This window comes from Haliotis asinina, chromosome 6, assembly GCF_037392515.1.
Source record: "Haliotis asinina isolate JCU_RB_2024 chromosome 6, JCU_Hal_asi_v2, whole genome shotgun sequence".
In the NCBI taxonomy this organism is placed as follows: Eukaryota; Metazoa; Mollusca; class Gastropoda; order Lepetellida; family Haliotidae; genus Haliotis; species Haliotis asinina.
The window spans coordinates 61,855,530-61,868,844 of record NC_090285.1 but is presented as its reverse complement, the minus strand read 5'-3'; the positions used below and the strand labels follow the sequence as shown (position 1 = coordinate 61,868,844).

Genomic DNA, 13,315 nt, shown 5'->3' with positions numbered 1-13,315 from the left:
ATATGTTTAGCATTGTCACATGCCTGTTTCTTCTTCACATTAGGTAGTATCCCCTTCTTCAGCAGTGAAAAGGATACACTACAGATATTTTTCCTAAAAGGGGTAAACAACAAGTATGATTTTACCTATTTATATGCATCTTGCTGATGAAAATAGTGAGCTGAAAATTTATTTTCTTCAATCTTTGAACTAGGTTATCTGTGACATTCCTCCGTATTCATGTTGAAGCGTATATGCGTGGACACTTATATCTGAAGGAGATCAAGACACTGTCTGTTTGCTTTGTCTCACAGAATCTTTATACTTGAGATATGTCTCCTCTAATGTATTCATGTTGAAGCGTATATGCATGGACACTTATATCTGAAGGAGATCAAGACTCTGTCTGTTTGCTTTGTCTCACAGAATGTTTATACTTGAGATATGTCTCCTCTAATGTATTCATGTTGAAGCGTATATGCGTGGACACTTATATCTGAAGGAGATCAAGACACTGTCTGTTTGCTTTGTCTCACAGAATCTTTATACTTGAGATATGTCTCCTCTAATGTATTCATGTTGAAGCGTATATGCATGGACACTTATATCTGAAGGAGATCAAGACTCTGTCTGTTTGCTTTGTCTCACAGAATGTTTATACTTGAGATATGTCTCCTCTAATGTATTCATGTTGAAGCGTATATGCATGGACACGTATATCTGAAGGAGATCAAGACTCTGTCTGTTTGCTTTGTCTCACAGAATCTTTATACTTGAGATATGTCTCCTCTAATGTATTCATGTTGAAGCGTATATGCGTGGACACTTATATCTGAAGGAGATCAAGACACTGTCTGTTTGCTTTGTCTCACAGAATGTTTATACTTGAGATATGTCTCCTCTAATGTATTCATGTTGAAGCGTATATGCATGGACACTTATATCTGAAGGAGATCAAGACACTGTCTGTTTGCTTTGTCTCACAGAATCTTTATACTTGAGATATGTCTCCTCTAATGTATTCATGTTGAAGCGTATATGCATGGACACTTATATCTGAAGGAGATCAAGACTCTGTCTGTTTGCTTTGTCTCACAGAATGTTTATACTTGAGATATGTCTCCTCTAATGTATTCATGTTGAAGCGTATATGCATGGACACGTATATCTGAAGGAGATCAAGACTCTGTCTGTTTGCTTTGTCTCACAGAATCTTTATACTTGAGATATGTCTCCTCTAATGTATTCATGTTGAAGCGTATATGCATGGACACTTATATCTGAAGGAGATCAAGACTCTGTCTGTTTGCTTTGTCTCACAGAATCTTTATACTTGAGATATGTCTCCTCTAATGTATTCATGTTGAAGCGTATATGCGTGGACACTTATATCTGAAGGAGATCAAGACACTGTCTGTTTGCTTTGTCTCACAGAATCTTTATACTTGAGATATGTCTCCTCTAATGTATTCATGTTGAAGCGTATATGCGTGGACACTTATATCTGAAGGAGATCAAGACACTGTCTGTTTGCTTTGTCTCACAGAATCTTTATACTTGAGATATGTCTCCTCTAATGTATTCATGTTGAAGCGTATATGCATGGACACGTATATCTGAAGGAGATCAAGACTCTGTCTGTTTGCTTTGTCTCACAGAATGTTTATACTTGAGATATGTCTCCTCTAATGTATTCATGTTGAAGCGTATATGCATGGACACTTATATCTGAAGGAGATCAAGACACTGTCTGTTTGCTTTGTCTCACAGAATCTTTATACTTGAGATATGTCTCCTCTAATGTATTCATGTTGAAGCGTATATGCATGGACACGTATATCTGAAGGAGATCAAGACACTGTCTGTTTGCTTTGTCTCACAGAATCTTTATACTTGAGATATGTCTCCTCTAATGTATTCATGTTGAAGCGTATATGCGTGGACACTTATATCTGAAGGAGATCAAGACACTGTCTGTTTGCTTTGTCTCACAGAATCTTTATACTTGAGATATGTCTCCTCTAATGTATTCATGTTGAAGCGTATATGCATGGACACTTATATCTGAAGGAGATCAAGACTCTGTCTGTTTGCTTTGTCTCACAGAATGTTTATACTTGAGATATGTCTCCTCTAATGTATTCATGTTGAAGCGTATATGCATGGACACGTATATCTGAAGGAGATCAAGACTCTGTCTGTTTGCTTTGTCTCACAGAATCTTTATACTTGAGATATGTCTCCTCTAATGTATTCATGTTGAAGCGTATATGCATGGACACGTATATCTGAAGGAGATCAAGACTCTGTCTGTTTGCTTTGTCTCACAGAATGTTTATACTTGAGATATGTCTCCTCTAATGTATTCATGTTGAAGCGTATATGCATGGACACTTATATCTGAAGGAGATCAAGACACTGTCTGTTTGCTTTGTCTCACAGAATCTTTATACTTGAGATATGTCTCCTCTAATGTATTCATGTTGAAGCGTATATGCATGGACACTTATATCTGAAGGAGATCAAGACTCTGTCTGTTTGCTTTGTCTCACAGAATGTTTATACTTGAGATATGTCTCCTCTAATGTATTCATGTTGAAGCGTATATGCATGGACACTTATATCTGAAGGAGATCAAGACACTGTCTGTTTGCTTTGTCTCACAGAATCTTTATACTTGAGATATGTCTCCTCTAATGTATTCATGTTGAAGCGTATATGCGTGGACACTTATATCTGAAGGAGATCAAGACACTGTCTGTTTGCTTTGTCTCACAGAATCTTTATACTTGAGATATGTCTCCTCTAATGTATTCATGTTGAAGCGTATATGCATGGACACTTATATCTGAAGGAGATCAAGACTCTGTCTGTTTGCTTTGTCTCACAGAATCTTTATACTTGAGATATGTCTCCTCTAATGTATTCATGTTGAAGCGTATATGCGTGGACACTTATATCTGAAGGAGATCAAGACACTGTCTGTTTGCTTTGTCTCACAGAATCTTTATACTTGAGATATGTCTCCTCTAATGTATTCATGTTGAAGCGTATATGCATGGACACTTATATCTGAAGGAGATCAAGACTCTGTCTGTTTGCTTTGTCTCACAGAATCTTTATACTTGAGATATGTCTCCTCTAATGTATTCATGTTGAAGCGTATATGCGTGGACACTTATATCTGAAGGAGATCAAGACACTGTCTGTTTGCTTTGTCTCACAGAATCTTTATACTTGAGATATGTCTCCTCTAATGTATTCATGTTGAAGCGTATATGCATGGACACTTATATCTGAAGGAGATCAAGACTCTGTCTGTTTGCTTTGTCTCACAGAATCTTTATACTTGAGATATGTCTCCTCTAATGTATTCATGTTGAAGCGTATATGCGTGGACACTTATATCTGAAGGAGATCAAGACTCTGTCTGTTTGCTTTGTCTCACAGAATCTTTATACTTGAGATATGTCTCCTCTAATGTATTCATGTTGAAGCGTATATGCATGGACACTTATATCTGAAGGAGATCAAGACTCTGTCTGTTTGCTTTGTCTCACAGAATGTTTATACTTGAGATATGTCTCCTCTAATGTATTCATGTTGAAGCGTATATGCGTGGACACTTATATCTGAAGGAGATCAAGACACTGTCTGTTTGCTTTGTCTCACAGAATCTTTATACTTGAGATATGTCTCCTCTAATGTATTCATGTTGAAGCGTATATGCATGGACACTTATATCTGAAGGAGATCAAGACTCTGTCTGTTTGCTTTGTCTCACAGAATCTTTATACTTGAGATATGTCTCCTCTAATGTATTCATGTTGAAGCGTATATGCATGGACACGTATATCTGAAGGAGATCAAGACACTGTCTGTTTGCTTTGTCTCACAGAATCTTTATACTTGAGATATGTCTCCTCTAATGTATTCATGTTGAAGCGTATATGCATGGACACTTATATCTGAAGGAGATCAAGACTCTGTCTGTTTGCTTTGTCTCACAGAATCTTTATACTTGAGATATGTCTCCTCTAATGTATTCATGTTGAAGCGTATATGCATGGACACTTATATCTGAAGGAGATCAAGACTCTGTCTGTTTGCTTTGTCTCACAGAATCTTTATACTTGAGATATGTCTCCTCTAATGTATTCATGTTGAAGCGTATATGCGTGGACACGTATATCTGAAGGAGATCAAGACACTGTCTGTTTGCTTTGTCTCACAGAATCTTTATACTTGAGATATGTCTCCTCTAATGTATTCATGTTGAAGCGTATATGCATGGACACGTATATCTGAAGGAGATCAAGACTCTGTCTGTTTGCTTTGTCTCACAGAATCTTTATACTTGAGATATGTCTCCTCTAATGTATTCATGTTGAAGCGTATATGCATGGACACTTATATCTGAAGGAGATCAAGACTCTGTCTGTTTGCTTTGTCTCACAGAATCTTTATACTTGAGATATGTCTCCTCTAATGTATTCATGTTGAAGCGTATATGCATGGACACTTATATCTGAAGGAGATCAAGACTCTGTCTGTTTGCTTTGTCTCACAGAATCTTTATACTTGAGATATGTCTCCTCTAATGTATTCATGTTGAAGCGTATATGCATGGACACTTATATCTGAAGGAGATCAAGACTCTGTCTGTTTGCTTTGTCTCACAGAATCTTTATACTTGAGATATGTCTCCTCTAATGTATTCATGTTGAAGCGTATATGCGTGGACACTTATATCTGAAGGAGATCAAGACTCTGTCTGTTTGCTTTGTCTCACAGAATGTTTATACTTGAGATATGTCTCCTCTAATGTATTCATGTTGAAGCGTATATGCATGGACACTTATATCTGAAGGAGATCAAGACTCTGTCTGTTTGCTTTGTCTCACAGAATCTTTATACTTGAGATATGTCTCCTCTAATGTATTCATGTTGAAGCGTATATGCGTGGACACTTATATCTGAAGGAGATCAAGACTCTGTCTGTTTGCTTTGTCTCACAGAATGTTTATACTTGAGATATGTCTCCTCTAATGTATTCATGTTGAAGCGTATATGCATGGACACTTATATCTGAAGGAGATCAAGACTCTGTCTGTTTGCTTTGTCTCACAGAATCTTTATACTTGAGATATGTCTCCTCTAATGTATTCATGTTGAAGCGTATATGCATGGACACGTATATCTGAAGGAGATCAAGACTCTGTCTGTTTGCTTTGTCTCACAGAATCTTTATACTTGAGATATGTCTCCTCTAATGTATTCATCATCAAAGCATTTCAAAAATTGTGTCGACCTACTTTGAACATTACAGATAAGACGTTATGAGTGTTTGTTTGTCTTCCGGGGAAGAGATAAAAATTTAGTACACCATCATCGAGTAACCAGAACACTATTTACCATTCACAGGTTTCACATTACAATAATTTTATATTGACAAATGTAACTCAAACTTGATGTGTCCATATATCTTGTTTGCTTTTTTATGAAATGCCTGACTCAGCAATATTCCAGCTATGTGACAGTAAATACCATATACACCTGTAATCAGACAATCTCATAGTTTATGTTCTTAGAAAAATAATTTGTATTGATCTTTGAAGTCTGCATGAAGTGCTAGATCACCAACATACCCTCATGCTGTTCTCATGATCAGTCTTCAGAAATAGAATATTAACAAACCTGGATTGAATTAAAGTTATTCCTATCAGCACATGCCTGTTAGAGAAAAGTGTTTGTTGTACAGCTGGATGTCAGCAAAATTTCAGCAAAAATGTTTGGCCTTCCAGTACATACAAATTCTGAATGAAGAGTCTGCTTATTGTTTGACTCTTACACGTAGACATTACTCCTTTCATAATTGAAATAATTTGTCGGCTCAGAACTCATTGGTGACAGTCAGGTTATTCTCATTGTAAAATATATCTGACAATACATTGACATGCTACTACAAAACGGTGGTTATACCTGTAATTGTTATTGCTTGTACTTGTCATTGTGTATAGCTGACGGCTTTTACCTGCCAATCAGAACAAAACATACAACTGAAATGTTAAAAAACAGTCTTTCAGGTGCTTTTCACAGTTCATTGACAATTTTGTTTTCTATTATTTTATTTTTCACCTGAAGCAATATGATAATTAGTTTAATGAAAGTCTAACAGGGTGTAGTGTGAAGTTGTCTGTTATGAAATTATGATTGAACATTCTTCCATATATTGGAATGCATGCTTTCATTTATGATTAAATATTTGTGCGTGTGTGTGTATGTGAATGTTCAATATGAAAAACCCACAGTTTCAAGATTTAGGTTTACTGTTTTGTCAGCCAAAGTATGAAGAGCTGTTGAAGAATTGATTTGATATCTAAATTTAGTCTTGTTGAAAGTCCACAAGGTTTCGATGTGGTTCTTAGATGCTGATAAGACTATAACAAATAACTGTAAAGAAATCAAGCTTAACTCATGCCCTTGGGTAACTCGCTTGGGTAGCCCAGTGGTTTAAGTGTTCGCTCATCACTGTGAAGATGCACTCACATGGGTAACCATGTCATAACCCATAATCAGTAAAAACTGACATTTTTACTTCAACTCATATATCACCAAAGACGATGATTGCTTAGAAATTCAAAACACAGATTATGCCAATCTGACCTTAAATTGTGTGACTGACCTGATGTTGATGCCAGTTGGATCTTCTGATGACGTATCGGCGCAGGTGTCGTTATGTTATGAATTCAGAGCATGTGGGGAAGGTGGTTTGGGTACACTAGTTCACCCATCAATCCAAAACCCTGGGTTCGATTCCCCATATGGGTACAGTGAAGCCCATTTCTGGTGTCCCCCCACAATGATATAGCCAGAATATTGCTAAAATAGGCATAAAGTCTCACTCACTCACTCACTCACTCTGCTTGTCTAACACCTTGACCAATGAGCATGTACATATCCATGTCCATTGCCTGTGAAACATCATCCAGACTGGAGATTTTGTCTTACAACTGAAATGTCAAGTGACATTGTTCCAGGGCACATGTGGGTTGATTCCAGGCAAGAGTCATGTCTGTCAGGGAGCATCTGTTGAGAAGTCAGATAAAGAGCTATTTTTGTCCTCAAATGAAACTGAATCGATCAGTTCTTGGATGTGTCAATGCCTGTTTATAACTTAAATCATGGACTTTGTCAGAACTTGGAAAAATATCATACCATTGAAGAATAAGATTGGCAGCAAGTTAGCTGCTAATGAAGTGCTATGTTTACTGGGAAAGAAACCCTTCCGACAATTGTGATAAGTGTCTTTAAGGACAAAAAGATGTTTCATACCCTTGGGCCGTGAGCTTGCTATCAGCCGTTGTCTGTCTTACCATTTGTACAGTAAAACATCGTTAATCTGTACTGTACTGTTTCAGCAAAATTGTTGGGGATAAGTATATCTCGCATGTTGATTAGGTGTTTGTTTTATAACCTGTAGACTTTCCAAAAGTAATCAAGCTTGAGGGGTTCTGAGTAATGAAGTTTCAGCTGGAAAGGTGCAGAATGCAGGACAAAACAACATTCACTTACTGTTGACAACCTCCAGTTCAGCCTCACAGACATTGTTGTGTACAATTACTATGAAGCACAGTAAGGGTAAGACTGGACACTGTGTTGAAAGCAATAGCCACACAAGTCTCTCCAAGTCTTGACATAGGTAATGTCTACAGTGACACTTCTTGTCTCGTGCCACACAACAGGGCTGGCTATTTATTGGTTGTTAACCTCATTGTTCAGTCTGATGGACAGCAGAGGTCAACCGTGTTCAACATAGTGCAGAAATTGAAGTACAGACTTCACCTTTGATTATCCACTTACACTAAGTCCCTGAAATATAAAATACATGAATATTTTGTTTGTACGTTTTCTAGAATATTAATGCAAAGGAGTGCAGAAAATCTGTTCATTTCAGAAATGGAAGAAATCCTAACTTCCCATAATGTTTGGGGTTGTGGGATATTATTTTATCCTGGCTCTGCATAAGAGACCACCATGGATCAGTGAAAACACACCACTTACTGTCAATCCTGTACATAGATTACCTGTAGGATGGATAAATGCCCTTTGGACAGCAGTTTTGGGGTTTATTTTTTTGCTTTCTCCTATGGTTTTGCTCATTCTATCAGTCATTGGTTTCTTTGCCATTTTTACATGATCTGAAAACATTTGCAGACATATTTCAATACTTTCAGTATATTCAAAATTTCTTAGATGTTAGAAAGATTACAGAATACTGGATACCTTCTCCCATCCTTGAAAGCAAGCAAGTTTACATTTGGTTGGAGTTAGGGTTAGGTTTAGGGTTTGTGTTAGGGTTAGGGTGATGTGACGTAAGGTATCCTTTAACTGTAACTGTTGAACTGTGATGCATTTCTAGCATGAAGAATGTATGTCCTTATGTCACCGCTGTATAAGTCGACTCTCATGCTGTCGATCACAAGATTGTCTGCTTCAGACTTTATTATTTAAAGACTACTGCCATACAGCTGGAATATGGATGAGTGTGGATTTTAACAACAACCAAACAAAATACAAATGGACTGAAATAATGTGGCTGAAAATCTTAACTAACTCACTTCCATGGACCTTGGAAAAATTACCGTTTATGTATCACAAAGATCATTATGGGATCTATCCGTGATGTACAGGAGCGTCACATTCTTGAGCCAGAGGCATGCAGTTGCCTACATACTGAGCTTAAGTGTTTTGGTGAAGTCACAAGATACTCATAACTCCTACTTAGAACTTACATGATTATACAAGAGGTATACTATCATAAGATTCTTATATACAGCTGAAGTTGTAATATACCTCAAGGCGGCCTTTCCCAAGCCCTTAGAAATATCCGTTGATGGAGTATTGCTCAAACATGTTGTTGCTTTCAGCGAAGTCCTGATGCTGTATGTTCTTGTGCTGCCTACTTAGGTGCAGATTTAGTGTTAAGTGTTTACAGGGAGACATGCATAGGGAGTAAGGAGTAAGGAGTGGTGACTGCTTTAAATACCCTTATGGTCATATATCCAGCACTGGTCATCGGAAGGAGGGGGCGTGGGAGGAAACTACTTCATCTTGTTGATCAGTTATCATCTACACTAATCTCTGATGTTTAATAGCATTATGTTACATACATGTGTCGAATGGATTGACCGTGAGACAATGTACTTCAGGCTCAGTGACTTCAAGCTATCATGATATAATCCTCATGTAGGCCTCATGACAAGTTTGTAAATCGTGGGACTTGTTTTTCATCATAGTTGCCATATAAACACAAACTTGGGGCACTAGTGACCTGTTCTGCACCTTATTTAGCATAGGGACACAAACTTAGTGTACTGGGCACCTGTTGTCATACGACCTTCAGCAGATGAGCCTCATGATACTGCAGTATATCAGTAATGGTGACAGTGTCGCCACCTTGCTGGCTGGTCTGGCAAGGTGGAGGGGATTTGGGCTAATCTCAAACTGGCAGTGATTGTTTCCAGTTTAGTTTATAGTGTTTGTGCCAAGATAGATAGCAAATCAACTCTAACTGTGTTTCAATTTATTCATTTGTAATTGACACATAATGTTAAGGCTGTTCAGAAGTGAGAGGTGTGAATGATATTCTTGTAATCTGTACAGCGTTGTCAATGCTTGTTGCTGTCCATTTAGATAGGAATTCCATAGTTCCTTATAAGGACACTGGTTTCAAATGTGAAACCATTATGAAAATGTTTTTAAGCTGAACCTCGTATATTTCTGAGGCATTTCTGATTTGATTACCAAAACTCATTTGTAAATATGATGGTTACCTCAATATTTCAGGAAGAGTGCTCATAATGTCTAGATTCCTCTGTGACAAAGATCCATGATTCATGATGTACAGTATAGAACATGTTCCCAGTACCCAAAGTTCAGATGTGCTATTGGGCAAATACCATTTGTATATGGTGGCAAAGTAATATTCTTAGACATCTTTTTAATGACAGTACACTGCTTGTCATTACACTGTAAACAGAAACAGTCTTGCAAGGTTATTATAATGTCTTGTGCAAACCTCTATCAAGCCAAGAATGGATCTTGAGCTGGTTGCAAGAGATGACAACCAGGATCAGCTGGTCAGACACAGTTGCATAGATTGATGATGTCTAGATCTTGCTGTCCTTTACAGTGTTTGTCTCAAAAGGCAAAGGTGTCCAAAAATTCCAAAACAAAGTGATATAATTTTTGTTTGAATGCTGAATTTTGCAGTATTGTCTTAAAATTAAGACATTCTCTGACTTCCTTTGGGTTTTAAACCAATTTCCGAGACAAACTTTGAGTTTTCGTTGACTCGCTGCTGCCAACAATGAAGGACTTTACAGCTTCGAAGACAAATCACTAAGCATCTGATTGAAACATTCCTTGGGTTACGTGACACAACCTTGATGTTGACAGGACTTTGTTTTCAACTCAGGAATCTTTGTTTCAGATGAGAGGGAGGATGTACAAAGGAAGACCTTCACAAAATGGATAAACTCACAGCTGTCAAAAGTAAGTTCAGTTCTGGTTCTTCCCCCTTCTGGTTTTTACACATGCTTCCTGTTTCTGAAGATGTTGACAGATATGATTAGGTTAAAGGCCAGTAGAAATTATGTAAACTGTTAATCATAGGAGCAAAATTACATTAATGAAAGTAATTTGTTTGGAATGTGTTAACCTGGAGCCTTGAACATAGATGAGGTCAAAATGTGCCTCTTTGAGCAGGATTTCAGTTGTATGGTATTGTGACAGCATTGTTAGGGATGATAGCCAAATTGTTAAATTTCTAGACTTTTATCACAGTAGAGAAGCCCACAAGCTTTATTATGGTGCTCACAATTGTGAAACCAGGTGTACTGAGGTCCAGACCCATGGTCGTAGATTTGCACTACACTACTCTTGTAAAGTGAATTGTGGCACACCAAGGTGACTTGGCCACTTACACCAACATCACAGACGTTATGTATTTGTCATGACTGAATCATTTTGGAGATTCTGCTCCCTTTGGGAGTGTACAAATGTATCTGCTCATTTGAATGGGCATGGTTTGTATTTGTACAGACACATCAGCAGAAGTGCCAAGTGAATTCTAGGTTGAAGTAGGGCTATTTCACTTAGATGTAACACATTGTATACATGGTGTCGCCCACTGTCAGTGTGTCAAGTGAGATCAGTGTCATGTACTTTTTTGTCACTAGATGTTTTCAAGTAATATGTAGACTTACTTGTTTCAGGCCCATAGATCTGTGATAAATGATCTGTTTGAGGATCTGAAAGATGGCACCATCCTTCTGTCTCTCCTGGAGGTGCTCAGCGGCAGGACACTGGTAAGGTCTGGTTCTCTCAGGGCAAGGGTTGACTGTAGTTCAGGGACTATGGTTGACAGTGTAATAATGGACAGGGGTTGTGTTATTAGGCAGTCTGAGTAAACTTAGTCTCAGTACTTTTCAGTCTAACAAAACATAGTAGAAGGTCGCGTCAGGTAACCTTTGAGTGACCAATGACCATCCAATCAAACGCGAGACGGTTGAATAGATTTAACCAATCAGACAACGGCTACTATTTAGGGATCGGAGGGACTTTCAAAATATTCATGTCACAGACACAAATCTCTCCACAAACAAATCCACATATAACACAATTATTTGACCTGCAGTATATACGCTTTGGGGTTTCTGTGGACATGGTTACCATTAACTAATATTTCTGCAAGATGACATCCTTGAATATTACCAAAAACACCATTTTCAGCGACTGTTTACTCATCATTGTCATGGTTGTACGTATGCCATGTGCATCACCCGGAAACGACCGTAAGCTAAATAGCATTTGGAATCGTTCAGGTATGAACCTTTTTGAGATAAAAAGTTCAAAAGGTATGTGCGAATGTCCACTTTCGCGATTTGGTAAATTGTGTTCTGATTGGTCAATCTCAAAGGTTACCTGACGCGACCTCCCATAAGGTTTTGTTAGACTCAGTGGTGGAGTGTTACGAAAAGTACTGAGACTAAGTTTACTTAGACTGTGTTATTAGGGGACTGGGATTGACTGTGTTTTTAGTCGATAAGGGTTGACTGTGATTTGGGAACTGGGGTTCACAGTGTGGTGATGTTACTAAGATATTACATGAGATTAGGAGACAATTGTTTACTGAGTTGTAACAGAAAGCTTGGCTGAAAATATGATGACAGGTCTGGAGTTTAAGGTGTGATAGCAAACTGGTTTTATTCGATGAAGGGGTATATGGACTGACTGTGTGGTAAGTGGACATAGTTTGGCTGTGGAATTGGGAGACTAGGGTTGATTGTGATTTGGGGACATGTTGAGTAGATCATTGGAGGACTGAGTGATCACATGAATTATGTGTGTTCACATGAAGCTGTAGTCAGGTTTTGAAGTATTCTATTGATTGTTACATACATAGATGTGTTTCATGATGCAGTCAGCTTTGTGACTACAGATGTTTTACATGTTACAGAAGCGGGAGAAGGGTCGTCTGAGGGTTCACCACATCAACAATGTAAACCGGGCCTTGGAAGTATTGGAGCATGATTATAACGTGAGTACAACATGGCACATGATGTAAATACAGGGGAAATTAAGCGAAGGATATAGAGAAGCAGATGCTCCTTGTAACACAGACACAAACTTGAGTTGTCCTTACATGTTGTTTCATTTTAGAACAGGCAGTACCTTTATCTATGTCAACTTTTCAACACAGTTTTAACTTCAGAATTGAGCGTGTCTGTGGACTGGTTATCTAAAGAGCCACTATGTTCTATGCACAGTTCCATTTTCAGATGTTCAAGAAATTTATTAATTTGTTTGATTCCCATAGCTGCTCTTATTATGTTTATACCTTTGTCATACCCATGTTTGTGGGTTTTACCACTGTAGTAAAAGTCTAGACCTGCATCCCACCTGGCTTTGTATAATTGAAGGTGTGACTGAATGTATAGTAATAAAGGCATGGTCATCATGAATGAGTTGTACATATTCACCAGGGATTCAAACTCGAGTCTTCTGTCAGAAGCCAACACTTTATCCACTAGGCTCAGACCCCCTGACTTATCTACATTACAAAAACTTCCCCATCAGGTGAGGAGCTCCATCATCCAGTAGAGACAGGAACGAAAGACACTAATTACTTCATCTTCCAGATTGCCTCTCCTCTAACAACAATCTAGAAAGAATGTAGATCTTCTGGCTCAAGTGCGCTGCCTCCAGACTCCACTCCTTCCAGTGGTGCAGGCTTAATGGCTTTGAAGGAGGATCAGGGGGGTCAGTGAAG

General features: G+C 38.1%; 1 protein-coding gene across 7 annotated transcripts in view; it reads left to right on the top strand.

The window, feature by feature from the left end:
• LOC137286653 (dystrophin-like) overlaps positions 1 to 13,315 on the top strand; it is a 386,558-nt gene that overhangs the window by 75,331 nt on the left and 297,912 nt on the right. For 4 of the 7 annotated variants that reach the window (XM_067818621.1, XM_067818623.1, XM_067818619.1 and 1 more), the window contains exons 2-4: positions 10,475 to 10,536; positions 11,244 to 11,351; positions 12,503 to 12,583. In XM_067818621.1, coding sequence (XP_067674722.1) covers positions 10,475 to 10,536; positions 11,244 to 11,351; positions 12,503 to 12,583 — 251 coding nt within the window. The remainder of the gene's footprint in view (positions 1 to 10,474; positions 10,537 to 11,243; positions 11,352 to 12,502; positions 12,584 to 13,315) is intronic. The other 3 variants (XM_067818622.1, XM_067818620.1, XM_067818625.1) reach the window with 1 other exon arrangement.